Raw genomic sequence first — 26605 nt, forward strand, 5'->3', positions numbered from 1 at the left:
TCAATCCTGACAAAGTGTGTAAGACGCATGTTACAGTTGGAGCTGCGATTGTAGAGACACCAGATCAGGCCGAGGGTTTGTGAGATTTTTACTGATAACGGAAAACAGGGGGAAAGTTATGATGCACAAATTCAATTAAAGTTATTGGGAAAAGCCGAAAAGGTTTGATTCTGTTGTTATTAAAAATGCTATCTGTTGTGCTAGAGCCTGATTTTATGAAGAACCACTAAGAAGAAAGTATAAGATTTGCCTCTGAAATGTAATGAAGTGGAAGTAGCAAAAAGTGGAAAAAAGTACCTGAGTACTTGAGTCCACACACACACACACACACACACTCACACAGAGTTATGATGGCTCGGGTCAGATATCAGCTCAACTTTAGCCATCCATGCTGACAAACCTGATAAAAGCAAAGCAGTGTGAAGGAAAGAAAAGATTGGAGGCGGTTTGAGGATTTTGTCATGGTTTCATATTTCTTTGTTTAAACTGAAATATGCACATTCCTGCTTCGTTCAACCGAGCAGACGCACAACAGCAAATACTTCCCTGTGTGTTTCTCTGAGCGCACAGTGACGTTGGCTAACATTTTCAGCCGTGAGAAGAATTCCTAGCCTAAACAAGATAAACCCTCATATTTGTAACTTCATTTGATCAACATAAACAAACTGTCATGGCTTTTTGGGTTCTTTCATTATCTCTCTACGCCTAAGAATAACTGCATCCCACTTGCTCAGCTTGCTTTTTATCCAGTTTCCTAACAAAATTTTTGCTGTGTACCTTTGCATGGGTTGGCAGAGATGCAGTTATAAACATTTCTCCACATGCAACATAATTGATAGGATTTAAATCGGATATTTATAGATGCTAAAATAACAGAGTAAATGCTTTTAAATGTAAAAGCAAAACTAACAAACAGTTATTTTTGAAGTTCAAAGTGATAAGTTTAACAGGTGGAGCCTCAGCTGTTACATAATAACATTTAAAAAGTCTAAAAGTTGTGTTTGAAGCACACTGGGGTTTTCTATATGTGTGTGTGTGTGTGTGTGTGTGTATTTGTGTGAGGGAAAGAGGGAAGAGGGCGAAACGAACTGGGAGACTGCACATATTCTCAGTGTGTCCTCAAGTCTATGTCTGTGTGTTTGTGAGTGATGTATAAATATATCTCAACAGGTTTTAAAGTGGCTTTGTGGTGCTCTGTATTTAGAGGAGGCCTGGTGAAATCTACTCACCCCATCCATGTGGCTGACTCTCTCTCTCTCTCTCTCTCTCCCTCCCTCTGCTGAGTCTCTCATTTCCTCCTTCGTCATCTTGCTCTCTCTCCTGTTCCACCTTCACAATCCTGATCTGACTCGATCTCTACACTCTGTCTCTTTGTGTCAATATCACACACATCGTCACCTTCACATCCAGATCTAAAGCTTTCCCTCTATCCTTTCATGTTCAACAAGCTGCCATAAAAAAAACACACAAAAAAACAAAATCACTAAAATCACTTCCAGTGGTTCTGGTTGAATGTAAGATTGATTTAGATAAGCAGTTCCCAAACTCTTTCCTTCAATGGAACAAACTAAAACCAAACAGTGGGCCGAAGGCCAAAAGCAAACACACATCCGTCCATCCATTTTCTATACCTCTTATCCGTTAAGGGTCGCGGGGGGGGGGGGGGGGGGTTGTTTGCTGGAGCCGATCCCAGCTGACATTTGGCGAGAGGCGGGGTTCACCCTGGACGGGTCACCAGTCTGTCTTAGGTCCATCAGGAGCAATAGGGGTTCAGTATCTTGCTCAAAGATACTTCAGCATGGTCACCGGGGAAATGAGGATCAAAACAGTGACCCTTCAGTCACTAGACGGCCACTCTACCTCTGAGCCATGCCGCCCCTAGCTAGTTGCTCATATTTTTGTTTATATACCGTCTCTGCCTTTCCATTGTTGTCCAGGTGGAAAACTAACATTCGGCATGAAGTATCACTCTGTTGCCAGATCAAATACTGACAGAACCTTTATTAAGGATACAACATGGTTAAAGAGTATTTTTACCTTCTTTTTACCTTTCATTATTTATCCAATATCTTGCCTCTGGCAGACCAAATCAAACTTAATGGCAGGTCAAATGCTCAAATTTGGTGCCCTGGGCCGACCTTTGGTCAGCCCTGGTTTAAGTTCTGAGTTCCTGTGGACTTTGAAAGAAGCAACACGCTTTAAAAGGTGGAGAGGTTTGACTAGCCTGTGCTCCATGTATGGAGGCTGTGCGTCTTCCTGCAGTCCTTCACTGCCGGTCGTCCCTCGATTCTCCCTCCATCCACCTTGTCCTCAGTTCCAACCTCCAGTCAATTAAAAACCCAAATATGATTAAGAGTGAGCCTCCAGAACAGAGTTACATGCAGGTTGTGAGTTGCAAACACACAAAAATCACGCAAACCATGAGAGGAAATGCCATGTTAACAACACAGGAAAAGTAATAGTCAAGACACCAGTAGGTGTATCAATGTGTCCAATGAGGAAAATTGTGAGAATTACCATAGAAACCAAACAAATCCGACAGTCAACCAGACACAAATCCCAGCTGCTCCATTTAAAATACACCTGGCACATGTGCAGCGCATCACGTCAGGATGGAGCCGCATCTGTGTCGCATGCAGTTGTGTGCCAGCTGTGTTTTTCAGCAGGTTACTGAGGACAGAGCTGCTGTTTACAGACAGGATTTTCCACAGACGTAATGAGCTTCGCTGCACTGATCATTTTAACTACAGTGTTCATGGATACACGTTGATTTGATTGATTAATTTTAATGTGCAATGATAAAAAAAAATACATTAAAAAAAAAAAACTACCCAGGATGTTGCACTGCTGCGGTCAATAGAGCAGCTTCAGTTGATTATGATGAAAACTCTCAGCTATGACAGCCGTGCCGTGCCCCTGCCCAGGGTATTCCAGCTATTAGCATTTCTCCGCATGAGTGTTGCAGGGTCATTGAGACAAAGTCAGCACCGGGAAGCATGTAAGCTCTCCTGCTTTGCCTGTGATGAGAGCACACGCAAGTGGCCATATTAGTACCCTTTTTTTCAACATAAAAATATACACAATTAGTGCTGGCATTCTGACTATTGCCACTGAGGGATTCAGTGAGACCTCTGAATCAATAAGACATTTGCGGTTCTTTGTCCCAACATTCACTGAGCACGAGAACTCTGCTGAAGAAAGGAAGCGTTTTTGTTGCTGTCGTGGTGGTGGAGAGTGAATCTACCGTGCTGATTGGTTTGGCGAGTAACCACTCCACCATCATTCCATGGAAGCAAATGCATGTGTTAGTATTCTATTAAGTTTATTTTTACTTAATTACATCCATGATGATGTTAAAAGTTCCAATGTGTAAACTTTATATGACAGTATGATTGTCAATTTGAATTTGGTAGTCAGTAGTGACCATGAAAATCGGGATGACTGGTGGTCTATGTCGTGCATCTGTGGGGTTCCTGGATACGTTTCTCAAAATATAGACCAAATTCTACATCATCTCCTGGACTTAGATCCAAAAATGATCTTTGGCTATTGGTCAAAGCATTTCTTTCGCGTAGATAATTATGCTGGAAGTGATTTATCAAATGTAATTTACTTATTTCTTTATCTGACATCCATAACTGCAGTACTATTTTTCAATAGTTCAACTCTAGTTTTTGACCCATGAAGCAACCCAGCAGATTTCCAGCCAAATCAGACAAAGTGGCACTTATTGTTAAATTTCAAGACTGGCAGCAGCCCAGTAGCTGCTACCAGTCTTGGTGATGGTTGTTCTTTCTTTTGTTCTGTATTTTTTTTCTCTCCAGCGCTTGTGCTAATGTTTCAGTCTCTCAGGGTCATGATTTAGGAGTGATAAACCCTTGCATACAGTAGCATATATTTATCTTATTTTTGCTTCTTGACTCATCTGCAGTGGTACATGGATGATATACAAGCCTCAAGCTTAGATCTTCATCGCCAGCGTGTGACACCATAGTAACATAATGACAAATAGAAAACACTGATTCAGTCACTCTTTGCAGTTTAGGAAGCAGTTCATTTCCACATGTTTTAGGTAATAGCTGAACATGATATAATCATCTGGAAGATTCTTGACAGAAAGATTTCACGCTTAGTTGAAAGCAAAAGTCTGATTTTTTTTCCATAAACTTCACAGTTCTTGTTTATCTGAAATCTTATAATTCTTTGCAGTCTTTTGCTGATTTACAACACATTAAGGCACATTTCGGGAAAAGGAGTTGCGACACATTTGTGACAGATGGGAGATGGAGAAATAGTGACTGATCTGGTTTGTGTTTGTTTGTGTCCCTCCAAAACTCTGTGTGTGTGTGAGAGAGAGAGGAAGAGAGAACTTTAATGACTTTAATTACACCACAGCAATTCGGGTTCATTTGTAACAGTCAGACTTTACTTAAACAGTATAAATCATAAGTCTGACTTTTGACACACCCATGTATGCGCACACACACTTCAAGTACGCCTCTGAACGTGTGCGCCCATTTGTGTGACATTAGCCAGCGCCAACCATCAAGCCATAATAATGGTCAACAATGAAAGCAGTAGGTATGTATGTAGACCTCCCACACACTCAAAATATTTTGCACAAATGCACACACACGTGAACCGAATCACGTGTGTGTGCAAGCTATGCGATTGATTGAGTAGTCCTCTCACTGCGTTCAATTCTTTGACATAAACATTTCAGAGAGCCAGAGCCCAAACAAGAGCATCGCTACTGGATGATTCTGAAAAACAGGCACAGGCGGCTTTTCGACATTTTTCGGACCCCACACCAAGCTTGAGAAACGACTTAGTCACTGTGCATGTAACCTTATAGTTGTTTCCAAGAATTCACAAGGAGATTAAAGGCAGAGACCCTCAGATGGCATCACTATCTGTCTCTCAACAACAGCACTTAAAAAAAGAGAGTGTGAAGTCAGACAGCGACGAATAATATATTCTAATGGTAAAGGGCCACCCCTGCTGGTCGAGGCAGATGGCCGCCAACACAGAGCCCAGCTTGATGTTTCTGCCTGTTAGAAGACAGCTTTTTTTTTTCTTCCTCGTGGTGAAACGATTGGTCGGTCTGACTTTATTTACAGTGCTGTTCTACTCCATTTGTTAACTGTCACACAACTTTCGTCGTGATTTGGTGTTATATAAATGGAATCGACCTGGATTTATTCTATTAATTTTCTCCACTTTTCAATCATCTTCATATTTATTTCATGTGAAACGAATTAAGCTGCACTGGATGGATGAAATGTGCCATATTAATCAAATTTAATTGATTGATTAATTGAAATTAAATCTTCCAGGGTTAATGATCACAACATAAATAAAACTGAACATTGATAGGATCATTAAATGTAGATCAGGTCCTGTTTTACTGTATTTTTCCCTTCCTATCACAGACTCCCACTGTTTTCTGCATTATGGGTTTTTGGGCCTCCCAGCCAAGTCACTGTACTGCCTATGAAACTACGCGAGTCATGAAAGTACTTTAAAAAAAAATAAAATAAATAAAAGCAGTATTCACTGTAAAATAAATATAACAGGGACGTGAAAACTGAAAGATTTGTTGAGGAAAGAATCTGTCTTTTCTATCATCATGTAGACGAGAATGTAATTACGGGACATTACATTTGTTTTAGTGGTTTGACTTTTGTCAGTGATGGATTGTAGTGTGTATGACTCCATTGTGCATTTCTACTATAACTCTTCAACACATGCACAAGTAAATACACATACGGAATTGGCTTGCCAGGTTTTTAAAAGATCCTTTAGGAAAAATAAAGCATATCAAATCAGAGCCAGATCATTAGTCTGGTCTGCATGAGGGAAAAAACAGGTCAACAATCAACAAAAGCTTCTATTCTTTTAGAGGTCCTGTTATATTCTCCTCCAACATCCCCTCATTTTTATTCGCTTTTCCTTTCCCCTCACTTCTTCCTTCTCCTTCCCTCACCTGTCAACCTGGCGAGTTTTTTTTTCCCCTCGACTCTCCTCCTGCTCTTCCATTCCCACATTATGACTCCCCATTCATCTCCTCCATACCTCACTTCTCTCTGCATTCCCTCTCCTTCTTTACCTCCTCCAGTTTTCCAGGGAGCGGGGTCTGTTTTTTATTAGTGTTCTCATGTAAACCTAAATTGTGATTAAACAAACATTATGTGAGTGTGTTTGGCCTCGTATCAAGTTTGCCTCTCTCTAAAAGACATGTTAAGCAAGAGACGTGTGTATAAGTAGATGTAGCCAAACAAATGCAAGACATGTAAACATATAAGCAAATATGCAGACGCAAGCAGAGCCACAAATTACTAATGTACACATAATTCGCATGCAGAAGATGCACACACACACACACACACACACACACACAGGCTGTAAACACAAACACACATCCTCAAACACAATGAGCCCTCTTGTGCATACATCAGTAAGTACACGCGACACTATCGTCAGGTAGAGTAGCCAAATTAAGGGCAATGACAGTGACTTTTTAGAGAATATTTTAAAGAAAATGTACCCTAAGAACTCGGTGACTCCTTTCCCTGACCAACTCACCTTTATTTGTGAAATTAAATTACTACCACATGCAGCCTCTGCTCTATTTCAATGCAAACATATAAAAATTCTTTGCCATAAAAAGGGGAGAAAAAAAATGCAAAGCCTCCCACGATCATTTCATAGGTTCTGGCCCTGCAGCCATCAAGCTAGGCTGGCTAGCTGCAGGAGAAGGCAGAAAAGAAGAGAAAGGTGTTGCTGCCGTGAACTTTAAGACCTGGCGAATTCGGCCCTGCTTAGGAGCAAGCCAGCTTGTTTTATTTGGACCCGATCGTACAGGCACATAAACATTGTTACTTTTAGCCTCGTTGCACAGAAAGAGAAACAAAGCTATTCCTATTTGTGTGAGAGACTGCGTATGAAGAAGAAAAAAAAAACATTGATAAAGAACAAACTCGGAGCTTTCAAGGCCGCAGATGTGGAAGGCATGTAAAGCTAAGAAACAGAAGCAGAAGATTTCTATTCATGTTACAACTAGTAACAGAACAAGGTCGGTGAGGTGGGAGGACAGAGATCCAGCCTGGTTTTCAGGCACCATATTTTGTCCATTAACCTATAATAAGTCAACTGATTATGCAGTGATGCTCTGTAGTCATTTTACATGTACTGGAAATGTGTTTATCAGGACTTTGTTCAGAACACAAGGATCTATGGTGTTTATTCTTTTTTTTTTCTTCATTTAAATAGGTGACAGCGATACTTTTCCACAGTGGCGTCCATGTCGTGCAGGTTTCCACATGTAAAAAGTAGATTAGAGATCAAATTGCGAAGAGTCAATGACTTGAGGAGAAATAGACCTCCTCTAATCCCCTACCCTGATTGCAGAGACGCTTTTCATTTAAATTGAATTAATCAGGTACCTGCACAAAGACAAACGTATCCACTCACTTAAGACATTCAAGTACAAAAGTATTCTTAGGACAGCTTGACAAAATAAATTCAGCTTTTGGAATGAAACACCTCCTGGGCTCACTGAATCTCTCAAAATAGCCAGGGATATCATTTAATCTCTTCTCTGTCTGTCTGTCTGTCTGCTTCCCTGTTTCTCTCAGTTTTCGGTATCTCTGCTGCGTATATTCTAAATATGTCCTTAGACAAAATGACACTTCCGTCTGGGCTGTGGGAAACTCACACAAGCCTCTAAGAGCAGCCTTATTTTATCTTTGGCCTCTGGTCATGTTCCCTCCTCAGAAACTCCTCCCTGCCCTGATTACAAGCGGTGTCTTTTTTTATTTACAATTCTTATCTCAGCTGTACATTCGGAAATCTATATATTGAAAGTCAGGATGATTAAATTCCGCTTAACGAGTCTGCCCAGCAGGGGAGCTCCATCCAGGGGCCTATGGGACCTCCTGATACATCATCATACCAGAATGCCCACTGCAAATTCAACCAGCTGAAAAGCTTTAGGAAGCAGTGATGTCAAATAACATTAAGACTGAATGTGAGTAAGATTGATAAACCTGTTCGACACTGTATGGGCCCTGTGGTGCAGATGCATGCCAGGCTCGTATTTGGGAATCATGTTTGATTATTAGGAAGTTCCGTCATGGGTGTCTGCCATGCACCAACACACAAAGATCCACACAGGGCACACAAAGTATGGAAGCGCACATGCAGACCCATAATTCTACATCCAAGGCCTGTGGTCTTACATTGGTGGTAGCGATGGTGTGTGAGAAAGATTCTTCTTCCCTCTCGGTATTTGTGTGTTTGAGAATGATCTTTCTCGCCAGCACGCAGTGGCGTGAAAAACAAACAAAGGTCTTGGAGCCTGGTGACAAGAAAACAATCCTACAATTCCTGACAACACAAACATTCTGTTTGCGTGTGTGTGTGTGTGTGTGTGTGTAATGAAAGTAAATGAGTGAACCAGCCAAACAGCAAAAGAGGAGATGAGAGTTCAGTCAGTTTATGTTCACCCTCTCCTCCTTCCTGGTGCACCAATAGCCACTGAGGCCCAAACTGTCGCAGCCAATCATTGCTCACACAGAGTACACCCACTTCCTGTAACATTAACCGAAACATTCCAGCAGGTAAACTACGGCAGTCGCCTCCTAAATGGACAATTTGCCAAGATTAAAGGCTACCTCCTCGTCTTTCTCCATTAACTTAATTAGGAGGAAAAGTCATCTCAAATGACCCCCCACTCCCTTCAGCTGTCCCTCCCTCTCTCTCATTCCTCGCTCTCCATCCTGCTCTTCCCTCTGACTCAACCAGCTGAGTTGTATGTACAGTAACAACCACAGAGGCCTGCAAGCTCAGCTGAAGCAGTCAGAGGATATGCGCCTTTCTCAAGGGTAGACCGTGAGAGCGTTCACCTCCAAGACTTTCGACTGACCCTCCACGTCAGGATTTGTTGACTATTAGAATCTTAATTTTTTTTTGGGGGGGGGGGGGGGGGGACGACGACTCCTGTAGTTATTCATCAAATCTCTTCTCCTCCCACAGAGTCTTCATCTGCTTCGTTACTTTTGAGGTGTTGATCTGATGTGGTTATCCAGACTGGCCTACAGTGAACATGCAGGGATCAGATTCACAATTCTCAAGGACACTTTGATAGGGTGAAATCCTTCACAGCTTCCCTCTGGACAGAGAGTAACTTCTTTTACCATTAAGCCTCCAAGAAATAACCTCTTAGGCTGAATATTTGGCTGCTGGTGTCCCTGCTGTGATGCATTTTATGGGGGGTCGGCAGTCAGAGCGAGCACAGCGGCAGTGTTCAAGAACGGGAAGACATTTAAGGCCACTCTGAAAAACGACTCACACTGCTGCCTGTCATCAAATTAAAGCTGATGGCTAGATCATTGCTTTTCAGTCGTTTTTATTAATGTTTGCCGCAGCTTCTCTAGTATTGAGTACCTTACTTTGTGATACAAATTTAAATGAAAATCTGCATGTACTCTGAGATTAATTTGACTGTTGACAGAATAAAGTTATCTGATAAATGTGTATGCATTTTGGTCGCAACAGCAGAGCAAAACATGAGTGTAAGATGTTGTGCAACGGTTGAAACAAGAGGAAATTAGTCAAAAGAATAACAATTCTGAAAAGTTTCTTCACTTTTAGGTCATCTAGGGACTCGTGACATAAATCTGAAGTGCGTTTAAGTGTATTGGATCCCTCTTAGCTGAAGTTCTGCAGCTATTCTTCCTGGGGTCTCATACATGTAAACACATGTACAAAAAACTCGCCAAGTAAACAAAGCAATGTAGACAGTCTAGCTCTGTCTGAGGCTCCTCTCTTAGGCTCATTTCCTTAACATTCTAAACGCACTGAAAAAATAAGAAATAAAATTATGACATCAGTTTTCCACTCATTTACCCAACATGATAATTCTATAGATAAATAATGCAATACTACAGGCCTCCCTCACCTTTTTAAAAGAAAATTAAAGCACTTTCAACATATATTTCAAGGTTTGAAAGCACCTTACAGTATACCCATTTCCTCAAAATTATTATTTCACTACTTTAACACATTAAAACAGACGTGTCGTACCATAAACAACCAAACCTTTGTTTAGTGACAGCAATGCTGCATGATTTTAGAACAGGCACATCGGCGTGTGTGTTGGTATGTGCAAATTTGAAACCCAGAGCAGACGTTACCCATGCTGTCCATTAGCTGCACATACGCATATAAATGTATCCAGTTGGGACTAAAATCCAGCCCCTACAAAGTAATGTATATCTAGGTTGGGGAAATATTCCCTAATAAGAGTGCATTTTATACATTATGCATTAGGCATCTCATTTGTTAGAGAAGAATGTGGCATTTCCTCTTTTAAAACAAGGCGATCGCTTTATATGCAAGTTGTTGCTGAAGTGTTAACTGCATGTTACACATCTGCATCTGCAGAACAGTCCCATCTGTAACACACAAGAAGGTTCTGCATCCACACAGCAAAGCAGTTTTATTGCTTCCTAAATGTTGAAGTATTTTGTACAACTAAGCCTCTAAGGCCCCACTGGAGCCACAGCAGTGAAGGAAAAGGGGAAATATCTGACGGCTCTGACGCGACTCTCATTTTTCATCTTCAGTGTGCCCTTCTCCTCTCATGCAAGCCAATCAACTGTAACCTGAGCTGCTTTAATGGAGGCAAATGATGATGCTTCATGAGTATCGCTGGCAGTAAAACAGTGCTGGTTCAACTGCGCAGACGGTACGCTGGGGAGCCTTGCATGCACTATACACTCACTCAATTTCACAACCATGGGTATGTGAGCGCGCACACACACACACACACACACAAAATCCTCCAGAGGACAAAGTGAAGATAACAGGATGAGACTCATTTCAGGTCAGTACTATTAAACAGAAGACTAAAAGCCATCGAGTCACTTTGCAAAGTAAACCTGACTGTAATGCGCACAAAAGCCCTCAAACCAAAGTCTTGGATTTTTCCATCTGAGCCATCACAATATGTGGCTTTTCAAGCCAGAAATTTATTGCACCCGAAACAAATATATTCTACTTGAACTCAAGATTTGTGTGTCTATGTACATGTGCTGTGAGACCGCAGTTTCTGCAACATGTGGGGGAAAGTGACCGCAGACTGCACACATTGAAACCCATTGACTCCATTCTACTATCCATCTACATCACCATCCTGACCTTTGTTTTCTCGCCTCACCCCCTGCTGAGCACCTAGCGGGGCCACAGACTCCTATCCCTCCATCAATCTACCCACTCCCTTCATGCCCCCACCCGCATCCTTTCATCCATTCTTCTCCCCTCCCTCTCAGTGACCTCCCCAATACCTATCGCTCATCTGTCTCCTTCAGTCACCAGCCACACTTAATGCTCAATTACAACATTTTCCAAAAAGAGACCATACCAACCTCTTCGATTTTAGCTTTGAATCCTATGCTTCGGTCACCTCAGCAGGGTCCAAAATTCGGGGAAAAACTATTATCCAGCCTGATAGTTCCTGCCCTTCGCTCCCACCCTCCTGAACAACCCATGCCTATTTTCCCTTAATGCTGGTCCAGCTCCTTCCCTCCTCTGCCGTCTCCAAACCTCAGACCACAGAGATTTAATAGGAGGGTTAAGAGGTAATTTCTATCACACTGCCATCATTTAATATCTAACCGAGGCTGACAAAGAGGAAGGTTATGAACCCAAACCAGAAAGCCACCAGCAAACCTCCTCGTCTCCTTCTTACACTCCTGCTGTCACACTCTCACTTCTGTTGCTTCATCTTCTGCCTCTCTATCAAACGTTGTCCTGGACTTAATTCAGTCCAGTTGCCAGACTAAAATATTGGCATTTCTGCAAACCGCAGATAAATATAATCTCTGTGTTTTTGAACCAAAAATATGTTTCATATTAACATTTCTAACCAGATCAAAAGGCGGCGATGAATTGATGTCTATATATAATGTGAACATCTGCACTAGGTGGCAGGTTGGAGTGACAAATGAGTCCAACAAGCACAGGACTTTGGAGCCTGAGACCCCTGAAGAAAGCTTCGCAACTTTAAACCTAAACTATGGTTTAGTCCTGATGCCAACAAAGTGTTTGTCAAGTTTCAGTCACAGAGCTTAAATTGACACATCATGAAACATTGAGCAACCAGCTATGTTGTCAACATTTCTACGCATATTTAGAGATGTCGAGACACTTTTTTGGTTCAAAAACATTAAAATTATATGTGTCCATGGTTTGCAGAAACCTATGACGGCAACATTTTATTCTGGCAACTGGGTTGAGAAAAAAGAGCAGATACGGAATACACCGTAAAAGAGAAATGAAAAAAAATTAGAAAAGTGGAAAGAAAGGGAAAAAAATAAAGAGCTGAGAAAACTCTAGACACTGTAATTTAGATTGTGCTGATGGCAAAGTAGGAATATAAAGAATATGAGATTTATAATGTTAAGGTTGGAACACGTTCACCCTTTCCACTCTCTTACTGAGTTGTCTGAGAGCTCTATTGGGATCTATATTCAACCAGTGACAAATAAGAGCTTTCGAGATCAATTAGAGGTTTTATAGAGCAGTAAGCCAGGCAGCCGAGGAAATACGACTGTCACTCATGAAGAACAAGAGAAAGAAAAGTAAACACAGCGAGTGCATAAATGTGTGTGTGTGTGTGTGTGTTTCTATGGCACTACATATCTGTGATGCTCACATGAGGCTTTTGACTGTGTGTGTGATCTGGAAGCCGCAGTTGACGTAGATGACAATTTTCTTTCAGCCCAAACGGTCAAGTTCGCCGTCTTCGGCAATACATCACACGCAACCACAAATACATGAAACACTCTATCAGTGTGTCCAGACTATGAAACAGAGGTTTCTCTGTGTGCACCCTGCTGAGAAGATTTCATCCCTCTGTGGCTTTCCTGCCAACACCAGAGATCACTTTGCGCTACATATCAATTTATTGTCATCATAAACCACCTTTATTATATGTGAATTTGTTGGTTTTGTAATTCCTTACAATCTTTCTCTACTCTTTTTTATATATATATATATATATATATATATATATATATATATATATATATACACATACATACATACATACACACATTGAACACGTGTTTTAAATGGTAAGCTAAAAGAAGTCATTGAGAAAACCGTTATTTGTGAACAGGCATATTCTGGGCACAGGAGCCATTCATTTCATGTGAAATTTCAAAATGAAAGCCTTCATACTGAAACTCATTGTGTGGTATTTGCATGGAACTCCACAAAAATCTATATTCCTCAAAAGTCAACTTTTCTAGGTTTGGAAAATGGCTCGAAAAGCAGCGATTACAAAGTCTCCAGCAGCTGTAGTCGCCTGAGATTCCTAGCAGTTGCAGTGGATTCCAACAATAACCCAGAGGCACTGCTAAACAGCCTGTCCGACACACACACACACACTCAACACTTCTGAAACAGTTTTGCAGCAAATTTTTCACTGATCTGTGTACAATGGTTGTACTCAGAGTGGCCACGATACTACCAACAAACGTGTTTGTAGTCTGCAGTCTACATCCGTAGCAAACTTTGTTTCTTTGCTATTTTTTCAGGTCTGAAGAACTATTTTACCTCATCACTAACACATCTGTACTGACTTGTACTGTGTAAAACATCCGCAGGGGCGGATCTGATGTTAAAATATCTAATTGGAACATGAACCTTAAACTTGGTGACACCAGTGACATCCTGAACAGATCTGAGGAGGTGGAGCGCTCAGAAAAAGAGGATGGCTGAAGTAATTGGCCCGTTCCTCAAATGGAAAAAAAAGATGCTGCCACTCAAACGATGTGGACAAAAATACACACACACTGATATGCAGATACAGTATTACGGCATTTGGAATGAATGCGCAAACATGCATACACTCAAATGATAAATAAAATGAAAATAAAGCCTGCAGACACATGTAATCAAAAGTATACACAAAAAACGAAGATGAGTCGGGTTGGTGTTTTCCCATGGGACTTTAAAAAAAAGAGAGAGAGAGAGAGAGAGAGAGAAAGTGTCTGGGAATGCAAGATGAAACAAGGAGGAAGGAGGACAAGTGGGAGGCTTCACTGAATCAGTATGACCTGCTCTTACACTCCGGATTCTCTGGGAAAACTTCATATTCCCGAATAAAATATTTCTCCTCACTGGGCCAAGCAAAACATTCACTCCAGGCAAACTTTCACCTCTTAAAATCATGCACACGCGCACACACACACACACTCACACACACACACACAGGGGACACACACTCTTTTTCACCTCTCGACAGGAGCACAGTGCAGCACTGTGTCACCTGGCGAAGGACTTGAACCCTCAACCCGGATGAAAGCTCTGCCATTGCACCGTGGCCATGTTTTCAAATGGATCACATAACACATCAAAAGAGACAGAAAGCTGGAGAGAAAGTGCAACAGGGGAGAGAGTGATTGAAAGAGATGGGAGAGTTCGGGGACATACTGTCGGCTCGAGGTGGGGAAAAAAGGAAAGGAAGGTGTACTCACAGTCGTCCTAGTTTGGGGTTGGACTGGAAGAGGAGCTCTGGGAGGAATTGAAGTTTGTTTCTGTTCAGTCGACTGTGGAGGAAAATGGAACGAAGAGAGGAAAATAAATGAAATTTATATTTTAGGCTGCAAAGATAGAGCTCATGGACAAACAGCAAAACACCCACTAATAAATCACTGAGATTGATGCTCAGCAACCAGACAAGTGCATCATCTTGAAGGCCAGTCGGTTCATGGTTCAGAGGTCGCACCATGGGAGTCTGTCTGGTTTCCTCTGATCATGACCTACATGTTATCATCGTGTGTGTGTGTGTGTGTGTGTGTGTTACAGCTTATCATGTTTTACGCCCTAAAGTCAGTTATCACTATCACCCTCTGATGTCCTCTGACGGTTTGATGTGGGAGTGAAAGGTGGAGTGGTTTGAGTTCTTAGAGACTTCTAGGGATCTTAGTTACTCTAAAATGTTTTTTCTTCATGGAGTTATTATGGAATTATGGAAGATGTATTATTAGAAAATATTTTATAGTCATGCTATCAAAAGCTTCCCGAGCCTGAGGAATGACTGCAGTGCCTGTTTGTCGTACCAGCTGTCCAAACCCAGCAAATATTTGAAATGACAGTGAAAGAAAAGAAAAAAACATCGACCCCCTTCATTACATTAATATGTCATTAATAAGGAGATCACAATCAAAAAATTGTGCATCCTAATGACAAACAGAGATGTTAATGCCTTTTTTTCTACAAATTCGTAGTTAATCCATGCAAATATGAACGTGTATAATGACATAAAGCTTAAAATATTGGCGAAGCTGGCGTTGATATTTTGTTGGTTGAGGTTCCCACGATTCGCATCTGATTTATGTCATCACATTTACAACCTCAGCTTCTGACGTCATGAACAGTGGTATGATGTATTTTTTCAAGTGCTGCATTCGATTTTAAACTCAAGATCTTTCCATGGCCCACTGAGTGACTCTGATCTTATACTGCCATAATTTTAATATTAAGACTCCCCTTGATCACTTTTATCCTAAACATTACATTCCATTTTCAAATCAACCTGTATTTCCCATGAAAAGAAATAAGCATAATGCCAAATGGTGTCTCAGATTTCACATGCAAAATAAAATCCATTCATTGTCGATGGAGGAATAGAGGCAGGAGAAGATGGAGAGAGGGGAGGGAAAAAAAAAAGAGTTTGGACCGATGAAAATTTTGTGAAGAGTCAGTGAAAGATGGTAAGAAGATAGTGTGAGAATAGAGAGGGAGAGAGCGAGAGAGTTATCAAGCCACTGAAGCATTAGGTTGAGAAACGAGGTGCAGAGGAGAAAAAAATAAAGAAAAAGAACCTAGAGGTCAAGAGGTCACGAAGGAGAATCTATGCTTGAGAAGACACAGACACCAACCTTTTAACCTCTGTGATAACGATAATAAGACCCTGACTTTCACTCTTGAGGACACCAGTGGAAAAGAAGCTGCGGTCCAAGAAGAGACACCCACCATTTGAAAACTGACCCCCGCTCAATGAAAGCAACCACTGCTATGAAAGTAAAGTGTACGGTCACTTTCTCTCGGAGTTATGAGTCATTTTACAGTGTTTGCTCACAAAACATCAAGGGTTTTTCAGGGAAGAATCCTTTGTGTGCTTTCAAATGATAATTTCATGTTTCTCCTTTTTGGATACTGACAGAGCACCAGACCACAGGCCTATGGGCACTATACTTTAACATTCGGAAAATCCCCCCTTCTTAGACAGAATCGCAATAAATCCCTGCAGAATTCCAAGATAGGGAACTATTCTCACTGTGCTACAACACTGAAAAAGAAGATATTTGATATTGTAGTTTTAGTCGGGAAAAGGACTTCAATAAAAATCACATTTCTCGCTATTCTTCACGATAAATACTCTTCGTAATCATCACATTTTGACATTTTAAGTAGCCACAGGAACAGATGTTTGTTTTGATTTCTTACTCAGGTGAAATGTCCAAAACATGACCTGATAATTCATGGGTTGACATAAATGAACGTCCTCACCCAAGGAGGTGACTACATAAGCTCCATGTTTTTCACATTGTTACTCCATAAATCACACACACTCAACGGTACAACCTCTCACCCGTCACCTTTCACCCTGACAGACATCACATCAGAGACCCTGTCAACTAAGCATTTCAACCATTTCAGCAAGTAAAATTTTGCACCCTCATTTTTACCTTCTACACACAGTAGATCAACTGAGGATGTTTCTCCCTTTAAAAAAAAAAAACAAAAACAAAAAACACAAAACAAACTTCTTCCTTCCTGGATGCGCTGCAGGTAAAACACAATGTGCATGTCGTCATCCTTCATTTTACACTCTGATGAAAACATTACAGGTGAGACTATTTTTGAATGATTTTGATAGATGAAATACTGTCCCTGCAATGAAATCTTTCACATGAGTTGACATGCAACTGCTTTGCCCCCTGACCGCTTTCTCCCCCTCACTCATAACCTCTGATCTCTACTGACACACCGTATTAAAGAGCCTTTTAACAGTAACGCAGCCCATCACCTCTCACTTGCCCCAAACAGATGTGTGATCTCAGTTTAAAGCCACTACACAAATGTTGCTGTCACTCAGCGTCTTTCAAGCGTCTTCCCCGCGGTAGATGAGTTTCTGCCACCTGGACTGCAACTGTTTGGGGTTTCTACACAAAAGGTCAACACTTCGTTTTACTGTTGAGAAGAGAAATGTGTGTAAAACATCTACGTTGTCTTGCAGTTTGAGCTCTCTTGATTTTCTCCTCTTAGGTGGCTGCCAAAGTTCAGAAATGTGAATTCAACGTCGTTCAGACAGCCAGGTTTGACATTGAGCAACGACGCTTTTGTCCATGTCTTGTTACATAACTGGAAAGCTGCATGAAACGGTTTCTGTTCTTTATTCAGTTGACCTTCTTTTAATTTTGTCTCACGCTAAATCACCGTGGACACTGAACAGCACAGCAAAAACAAGGAGGCATGTCTCTCTTGCTGCAAGCTGTCTGTTATCCCCGTCTAGCCAACACACAGTTGTAAACATGCAGGTGTGTGTGTGTGTGTGGGAAGTGTTTTGCGCACTGACACCTCGATTCTGTTGACTCGAGTCTTGGTGTGAGCTCACACACCAGGCACAGTGAAAGGTATCTTGTAACCGTTCCTGTACATTCAGAGTTTGTCTGTGTGTGTATTTTAGCACGTACAGCAGGTGCATGTGTACATCAGTGCACAGCCTGATATGTTGAGTAAGAATTTAGAACTCCCCTTCTGGTCAGGCACTGACAGGTCCACTCAACTACTAATCGGTGGGTTGTTTTTAAAGTCTTAAAAATAAAGTGTAGTTCGGTGCATAGAAATGATGGACCTACTGTGTTGGGCTACAAGATGATCGATATCGGGGTTTGCGTTTATGGGACAACGCACAAAGGCAACACAGACTATCAGGTGGGTATGCAGCCTTACAGATGAGGAAGGACATCAGAAGTTGTCACTTGGGCTGTTGAAAACTACAGAAAGCCATGAAAATTGACAACCTACAGTAATTTGGATTTGGTTTACGGTGCAGTAATTTGTGTGTAGTGTAAATTATTGTTGTGACAACAGTAACGCATCGGTTTCCCACACACTGGCATCAGGTGTGTTATTTTTGTGTGCCTTCAGAAGGCTGTAGATGTGGAATACCCTCCTGTATCGCAGAGGTAACTGCAAAGTAGACAAAAGCCTAAAGCCTGTTAGCTTGTTTTAGCTAGCATAGTAGCCACAGCCTTTCCTAACTCTCCCGCAAAAGTTTGATCAACTCAGTCTCTGTTGGACTTGGGTCAGGTTTGGACAGAGAACTAAGGCTTTTTGGACAGAGAACTAAGGCTTAATCCCAACTATTCTGAATGGACAGGATGTAGCAGGAAGTGAAAGGAGTGTGTATATTTGGATATAAAAGCATCATGGAGTATATTAGGATAGGGTACTTACAGTCTCTCCAGGAGTCTGAGGTCTTGGAAGGCTCCCCTCTCTACAACACTGATTTGGTTATCCTCCAGGTGACTACACACACACACACACACACGAGAAGAGAGAGGAACATCAGTTGTCTTTATTGCACAAATCACAGATTCAAAAACAACATCAGCAGAAATCATGTGTGACTGTGCAAGGCATGACAGTCAAGAACTAGAATTACGTGGTTACATGCCTCTGTCAACCAGTCCAGTATACATCCATGTTAGTCCTTACTTGTACTGAATGTAGTGCAGACCACATGAATTTAATAAATGGTTTTAGGTGTCTCTTTGGGGAAATGAAACTTATTATTTTGACATATATGATTACAGTAGATGAGTTTTAGTGAAAGATATTAGACACTATGGGTACAGTACAGAGGACTGATTGAGAGCTTCATCACATGGTGCAATGTCAATCACTCCAAGCTAAACATCAGTAAAACCTATGAGCTTGTAGGAAACAACCAGAGTCCCCTGAGCGCTACAGGTCGAAACAATTAAAGCCGTCCTCAGGAAGGGACCTGAGAAGACTCAGGTTCATTGGGTATAACAAGGTTCTGCAGATTTTGTCTTAAGTTTAACATAGTTTGAGGTCACAGTAACCTTGACATTTGACTGACAAAATCAGTACAATTCCTCCTCGAGTCCAAGTGAATATTCCAAATCTGAAGAACTTTCAACAAGGCGTTACAACGATATCACGTTCGGACAAACATGTCGTCGGCCACACAAACAGACTGAGAAAACGAATCCACAGCCAGGTTTGTAGGCGAACCTTGAAGTTCAAACCAGAGAAAGAAACACAAGTTAAATCCGTTTTGCAGGCCAGCACAAATAGAAAGAAAGAGAAATTTCAATAATGGAGAGAGACATTTGCACTTGGTAGAACTAAATTGGTTGTATAAACAAGCAATCAGTGTGCTAAAGAAATTAATCTTGCATGAAGCAAAAGTTTTTCAAGTTTCTGACATGCAGAATTTCTCAAATATCACCATCAACAGAGCCAAAATAAACATCTGACAACACATTCTACCCCTTAGTCCACAGCCTTTTTATCTGTCTTCATTGTTCCAGTGGTGATCCCATTGTGATGCATATTCTTTCTTCGATTTCACTGCTTTGTCTTTTTTTTGGGGGGGGGGGGGGGGCAATTTACAGTTCCCCATTTCTGACCAGATACTAGACATCTCCACTTATATGTTGCATGTTACTATTTTCTGTCTGTGTCTGTTAAAAGTGAGATCTCTTGAGAGGGTGGGGGAGAAGGAGAGATTGAAGTTGCTTTAGGGAGGAAGAGAGGGAAGTAAGGGGGGGGGATGTTGAAAGGTAGAGGATGAGATGTGAAAACAGACCTAGAGAGGGAAGATGGCGGCTGAAAGAGCTGCATCAAGAAATGATTCTGTCTGGCCGTCAATTATTTTGGCATGAACTTCCAATATATATTCCATCAAAGAACGCGTTTAGATGCAGCTGCATTACAGCCATTAATTTCCCTCTTCTCTTTTTTTATTACAAAAATGTGTTCTGTTCTCTTTGCAGGGATTTACTGGGAATATGATGGGGAGTGTTTTCTTACAACAGGAAATGAGAGAACTTTGGGTCCATTATTAAATGTGTCATGGAAGTAATGTTTTCATTGTTATTTTTTATTTTATTTGAATGACTTTTAGCAGGATTACGCAAAAAACAAAACTACTGGCAGTCACTTGGTGGAGGGATTGATTCAATTGTGAGGTATGTCTGATCATTTTCATGAATTTCCCAGGAAATATTGAATAGACATTGGCAAACATCAAGTTCCAGGGGGAAATTAGTTTAAACCAATTACAATTAAAAAAACAAAAAAACAAAAACATAAAAAGTCAAGTGAGAGGTCCAAACCATTACTAAATCAAACACACAATGGCAGGCATAAATACACACAGACAATCCGTAGACGCACACACCCCTACTGTTACACCGAGCAGGATAAGTGGGTTAGCGAGGTAACTTCAGGGTCAGTGTGGAGTTTTCCTGTACTACAACAGCTGTTAACTTTGCAACCCTAGCATCCTCCACAGCTGGCTAAGAGGTAAAATTGGAAAAATATAAAAGTGCCCAATCTCGAAGATGACACCATCCTCATCCTTGAAGGACCCAGTTTACCAGGGTTTAGAGAGGGTCTCTCAGGACAGGCAGGGTTTGTGGAGACTGATAAAACCCCCTGGGCTTCCTGTGTATCGTCTCTATGAACGAAACTGATTTTCCGTGGATGAAATTGGTTACATTTGCCAGATAAGCGCAACGATCCGTAGCCAATGAGAGAAATTCGTAGTTAGGCTCTCACAGACTGCCTCTACAACTGGCCCATAATATTGATTTTTACAGGATCCATTCCTTTAATGGTAATCAAAGGTGATGATAGTGGGACCTTCATGGGCCCTAAACGATGGAAATGGGATTTTAAAAAAAACCTATCAATTGACACATTTCCTTCCTGGTTTTGGCTGCAGCGACTGTGTATTAAGGATTAAGATTCCTCATATTCTGAAGGTTTGTCGCTCAGGAGGGGGATAAGCAGCTCTCCACCACTCCGTCAGTTACCTAGCACAGACCCTGCGCCTTTCCTGGATGGGAAACCTGGCCTGACGAATTGACTTGATGCCCTCCGCCTGATTGTGTTGCTCTGTCAGCCAAGGGAACTTCCAGACCCTGCTGGGTATGCTACATGATCTTTGTCGTAAAGACAAGAAGATGTTGAATGTAAGCATTTCAAGAGTAAGCACAGTTGGGGAGTTATAGTAATCAAACCCAAACACACATGTAGCTCCATCTCCTCAGTCATCAAATCCCAGACAGCATTGATCCAGCATGTTTATTCCTATGTATAGCTGGATGTCCTCCATCCTGATAAAACACAAACACTCGGGAGTACGTTAAATCAAGGCTTAACTAAAATCTAGTATTTCTCCATGTGAGGGATCAACCGCACACTGATTTAGTGTTTAGAAAGGCAACTTAGGCCAGAGCCATGGTGCAGCAAGTGCTGGTGTGTTGTTCAGCAGAACAGTGCTTTTATATAGTCTGTATCAGGCACCGGTCATCAACAGAGGGGGAGAAAGCTGGAGGAAAACTGTAGTGATTTGATTGGGTCTAGTGTGTCTCATTCAACCATCTTAGCAAAGTCTTAGCAACTATGATGTCACACTACCTTGTGGCAAACTCAACTGCACTTGGCCTCTAAAAAGAAATAAGAAAATACTTCAGGGAACATTAACTTCACTTGATGTTTACACACAACGGGTGAAACCACATTAACATCATGGCGCCAAATGTTCATCAAGCACAAGTTCTAACTATGTCTAAATTAGTTTGGAATTACACCACAACCTGGAAGCCACTGTGTTTCCCAAACCCTACAAGTGTTTTCAGGGCTATTAACCAGACTTCAGCTGTGGCATTGATGCATAAATCATCATCATTTTCTCCATCAAGGAAGTCCTCTTTTCTTCCGCGTGGGTTTATGTGTTAGCAGGATAAAATACATGGATAATTTTCACCAAACTTGCTGGAAGGGTGTACGGAACAGCAAGAGCCCATTAGATTTGGGGCAGATCTGTTTAACACAGTCAAAAAGGAAGTTTTTTGGGGGGGGGGGGGGGGGTTGCATCCAATTCGGTGGAGATGTGCATTCGAAGGGCCTTTTTTCCAAACTGATTTCTTGTTTTGGAAGGTGACGTACTTTCTGAAGTAGCTGTGACCCACCTGTGGCTTTTCAAGGGGTGATATGTACCTCTGGATGAGTGGGAGGTACAGAGTGAATTTGTCTGGACTGATAGAATCCAAAGTGGGTAGAGAAAAGATGGGTGCTTTTGTTCAGTCCTTGATATATGTGCTGCAATATGCATGCAAGTGTGTGTCTGAGCACATTTTCTCCATTTTCCCAAGCCATCCTGTCCGTGTTTTTAAGAGATTTAGAGCAGGGAAATGTCACAGCTGTTTATCACCAACCACATGAAACAAACTGCTGGCCCACCACACGCAAACTCTCACACACACAGAAACACACTCCTCACTTCTTCTACCCGTCTGTTGCACATGTACAGGAAATGAAACTCCCTTCTCCAACTCACACACACAACCTGACACATTCACTGACATGGGCTCCAAAAGCCACAGTGGTCAAGCAAATGTGCTTACAAATGAAAACACACACGAGCATAAACCTATTTCTACTTCTCAGTGTAGTTTGTGTGCTGGGATGGTATTTTTATCTACTGGTCTGGTAAAAACTGAGTGAGGAGGGACGCTGCATGCAGCCAATGATGATTATAGTTATTACAGCCACACACACACACACACACACACACACACACACCGAAAGAAAGGAGAGAGCCCTTGTCATCAATTAGAACAGCTGAGAGAAGACAAGGAGTCACATTCAAGTCCAGTCATTTAGATATGAGAAGATATAACATCAGCAATTACTATCTTTTAATGCAGGATAAAGGTCAGCGACCTTGTGCTTACTCCTGTTATTCAAATGTAAACTGACATTTCTGGTTTGTCCCAGTATTGCAAAAAAATTTCAAAACTCAGCATTCCCCAAGTATGGCTCACCAGCAGACATACTGAACTTTCATCATGTTTTCCTTCAGTATGCACATGACTCATAATATCCTGCTCAAAAGCAGCATCTGTTTGTCCTGAAACTGGACTGCAGCTGAATCCCCGCAAATCAACACCTGTTAAACATTTCTTGCCATGATGCTTGTTGAGCAAATTGGAGTCTCGCTGCGTGTAACTGGCATGTCTGCTCAATATACTCTTTTAATGAACTTCTGTACATTCTCTCTATCATTCTAGCACCCTACCCTGCTCAAATACTCCTTGTTAGGATGGGGAACTTTATTTTATAGTTACTTGTTTCCCGTATAGCCACATACTGGCACTTTGGGTAAATATAGCATTTAGCTAATTGCTACAACATGGCTTCTCAATGGAATGCCTTGTAAAGACATAAATACAGGTAACAGAAAGTTAAACGGAAAAAAGATTAAATCTATCCAGTGTTGCATCATAAGGCACACCGTTGCATATCCTTAATGATCTGACACTGTTCAGAGATCTTACATTCAATCCATATTTCACATTACTGCCCTCATCTTGCAGACACAGGAGTCTAATATAGACAGGAGCTTAATCCCCTCTGCTATAATCATTCTTTAAAGTGTCTCCATGGCTTCATATTGATCAAGACTTGTAATTTACTGTTTTGCAGTGTGAATTCAGGTGGACCCAAAGGAGAAAAAAAAGGGCAACAGCCAGGCAGGATACTCACTCTAAATAGACAAAATCTTTGAAAACAGGCAAACGAAACAGAGCTGTGCAGTTAAAACTTGACTCAAATGCGGACCGACAAACTGGCGGGAAGAACAAAGCCTCTGACGGAGACTGAAAGAAACAACAGGACTAAAACACAACATGGCTAATGAGACAATGAGCAACAGGTGGTAAATATGAGGGACTGTGAGGCAAAGATTGGATCGAAGACAAGAGGAATGAGGACGGATTAACTGACAAGACGCAGGTGATACACATTAGGGAAGGAATCACACAGGTCTGAGAAATGCATCAAAGACTGGAATTAAAACCACAAACCATGATGAAGGTGATCTTCCAAATAAACCAGGAAATAGATCAAACACAAAGAACCTCTGGATCAATGAAAACTTGGAGTGAACAGAAAACATCAAAGTCTAGAACTACAAAACTAGCAGTCCACAATTTAACATGAACACTCAGCCCATAAAAGTTGTCTGTGCTGCTATATGCAGGGAGAACGCTAGGGAATCAAGTGCCCATTAATATACAGAAGTGAATCTCTAAGTTTATCTTGAGCGTACTGAGAAAACAATTTTCCTGGAGGACAATAAAAACTATATCCGTGTTTGAATAATTTTTAGGAGGTACCAAAAATGTTTTGTTTTGTTTTTTTAAGTTAAGCTACAGTAATTTTGCAATTCTTTTTTTTTTTTTTTAACAGTGTTGAAAAATGAGCCCTACAGAATAAATTAAGTTATTGGGACTCATCAAAATGCCAAGCTATGAACAAATTTTTTTTTTTTTTTTTTTTTTGGAGGGAAATTCAACAATGCTCTCAAATTTGCATGAGCACAAGTCTAAAAAGTTCTGGACACGGTATTTTCTTTCATGAGGGCTCATTACTTTGGAACATGAACTCAATCACAAATCCATACATGGTGGAAACAAGACAGATGTGACGTGACAAGAAGGCGAAAAAACAAAACAAAACAAACAACTTACAGAATTCGAAGGTTCTTGATGCCAGAGAAGTCCACTTTAGTGATTCTGGTGATGTTGTTTCTGTTTAAATCCCTAAAGGAAAGAAAACACAGAGGGTTAACAATGTGAATTTCATATAACAGAGTGCATCCTGATTAAAGAAAAAAAAAATAATTAAAAGAGAACAAAAAAAAATCAGTGAAGACCTCCGATAAATGTCCTGTGTGTGTTGTTGCGCAGCCAAACGACAGATTGTAGCAATATACGACAGTGTGAGAATCCCCTTCGGGGTCTGAGGTCACACACAAGCACATAAATAATGTCCAAAACATGTAAACAATCCTACTGTACGGACACCACAGGAATTATACACAAATGACCCAGCGCAAAGAACAAGAGTGGGATCAAATACATTTCTCTTTCCATCATCTGAGTTTAAAAGCTTATCATGTTTCCTGGCTGTCAATCAATCTGTTTTACCATGAGTGCACAATGTATACACACTATGATGTGAAATGACTGCCTAAGAGAGAGTGTGTGTGTGTGTGTGTGTGTGTGTGTGTGTGCGTGTGACTGGTTTCCCTTAAACGGGCACGCTGTTTATTGAAACGCTGTCCCACTTGAGGAATTAAGACAAGGAAAATACACACATTGGAAAGGGTACAAACAAACAACACGCACTATTTTCGCTCTCATTTCTCTCACACAAATCTGCCCCCTTTCTTTGTAAGCTTTCACTTACCCCCCCCCCCCCTCTCTCTCTCACACACACACACACACACACACACACACACATAAACACAGTCTGGTTTTGCCAAGACAGCCTATGTGTGTTTTTCATAATACACCTAAACATTTATAAATCTGATTTAAGACCATATTAGGTTTCAAAAGGCTTCCCCAAGCTGCCATGGCTAAGAGCACTAATAAGAGCCATACTGCAGCCTGAGACAGGGAGGGCTGGTGGGGGCGAGAGAGAGGGGTCCAGGGTCCGCCAGGGGTTCCTGCAATAGCTCCAAAAACCAATTACTCCACTTAACGGATACAATAGGGTTGATATTAAATGACTCATCTGATTAAAGTTTCCAATCCACAACATCCAAGACGGTGATGGACATCATGATCAATAAAGAATAAGTTCCAAGAATGAGACCCAAGTCAAGCTCTTTGGGAATTTGATGAGGCCAAAATAATGCCAAAAAGAGCTAAACGAAGGCTAATGTTGCTCTGTGGGTGATATTAAATATATTGTTTTCGCTTCTTGGACTCCTTCTTGTGATATTAAAATCAAAAAATCAGGATAAATAATGAACTGGCAAGATTTGCCCTTGCTTTTGTGTATATATTCACATCATTTTTTAAAATCTTTTTTTAAATTTTAGTATTTCTGCCGTTCAGGCTTCCTCATGAAATCACAAGTCCCCAGTTTGAGTCACTTGAACCAAAATCTTTCCATAACTACGCCAAAACCGCAATCACAGTCTTGTAAGGTTAGACAACTGTTTCATATTTTGCTTTGTCATTCTGTCAACGGTGGCATCAGAGCAGAAAAAACTTGTACGTGTCGTCCTGGTTGGCATGAACCCACAACGCATTTTGTGGTTTCATTTTGGAGGACTTGAGTGTGATTATGATGTTCCACATTTTGTAAACAAACACGGGACCTCTTGACAAACAGACGTGTTTGGGGAAGGAAAAACAACCAGAAAAACAGGCAAAGTTGCAGAGACCGGAGAGCAAATTCATGCTGAGAT

General features: G+C 41.2%; 1 protein-coding gene across 2 annotated transcripts in view; it reads right to left on the bottom strand.

The window, feature by feature from the left end:
• The window catches only part of slit3 (slit homolog 3 (Drosophila)), a 233164-nt gene that overhangs the window by 193341 nt on the left and 13218 nt on the right, over positions 1-26605 (bottom strand). For both annotated transcript variants that reach the window (XM_086222095.1, XM_086222094.1), the window contains exons 2-4: positions 24873-24944; positions 18538-18609; positions 14547-14618 (exon numbers count right to left, since the gene is read on the bottom strand). In XM_086222095.1, coding sequence (XP_086078221.1) covers positions 14547-14618; positions 18538-18609; positions 24873-24944 — 216 coding nt within the window. The remainder of the gene's footprint in view (positions 1-14546; positions 14619-18537; positions 18610-24872; positions 24945-26605) is intronic.

Source organism: Aulostomus chinensis, chromosome 13 (assembly GCF_037954235.1).
Source record: "Aulostomus chinensis isolate RoL2024-O1b breed Wild chromosome 13, RoL_Achi_v1.0, whole genome shotgun sequence".
Taxonomy (NCBI): domain Eukaryota; kingdom Metazoa; phylum Chordata; class Actinopteri; order Syngnathiformes; family Aulostomidae; genus Aulostomus; species Aulostomus chinensis.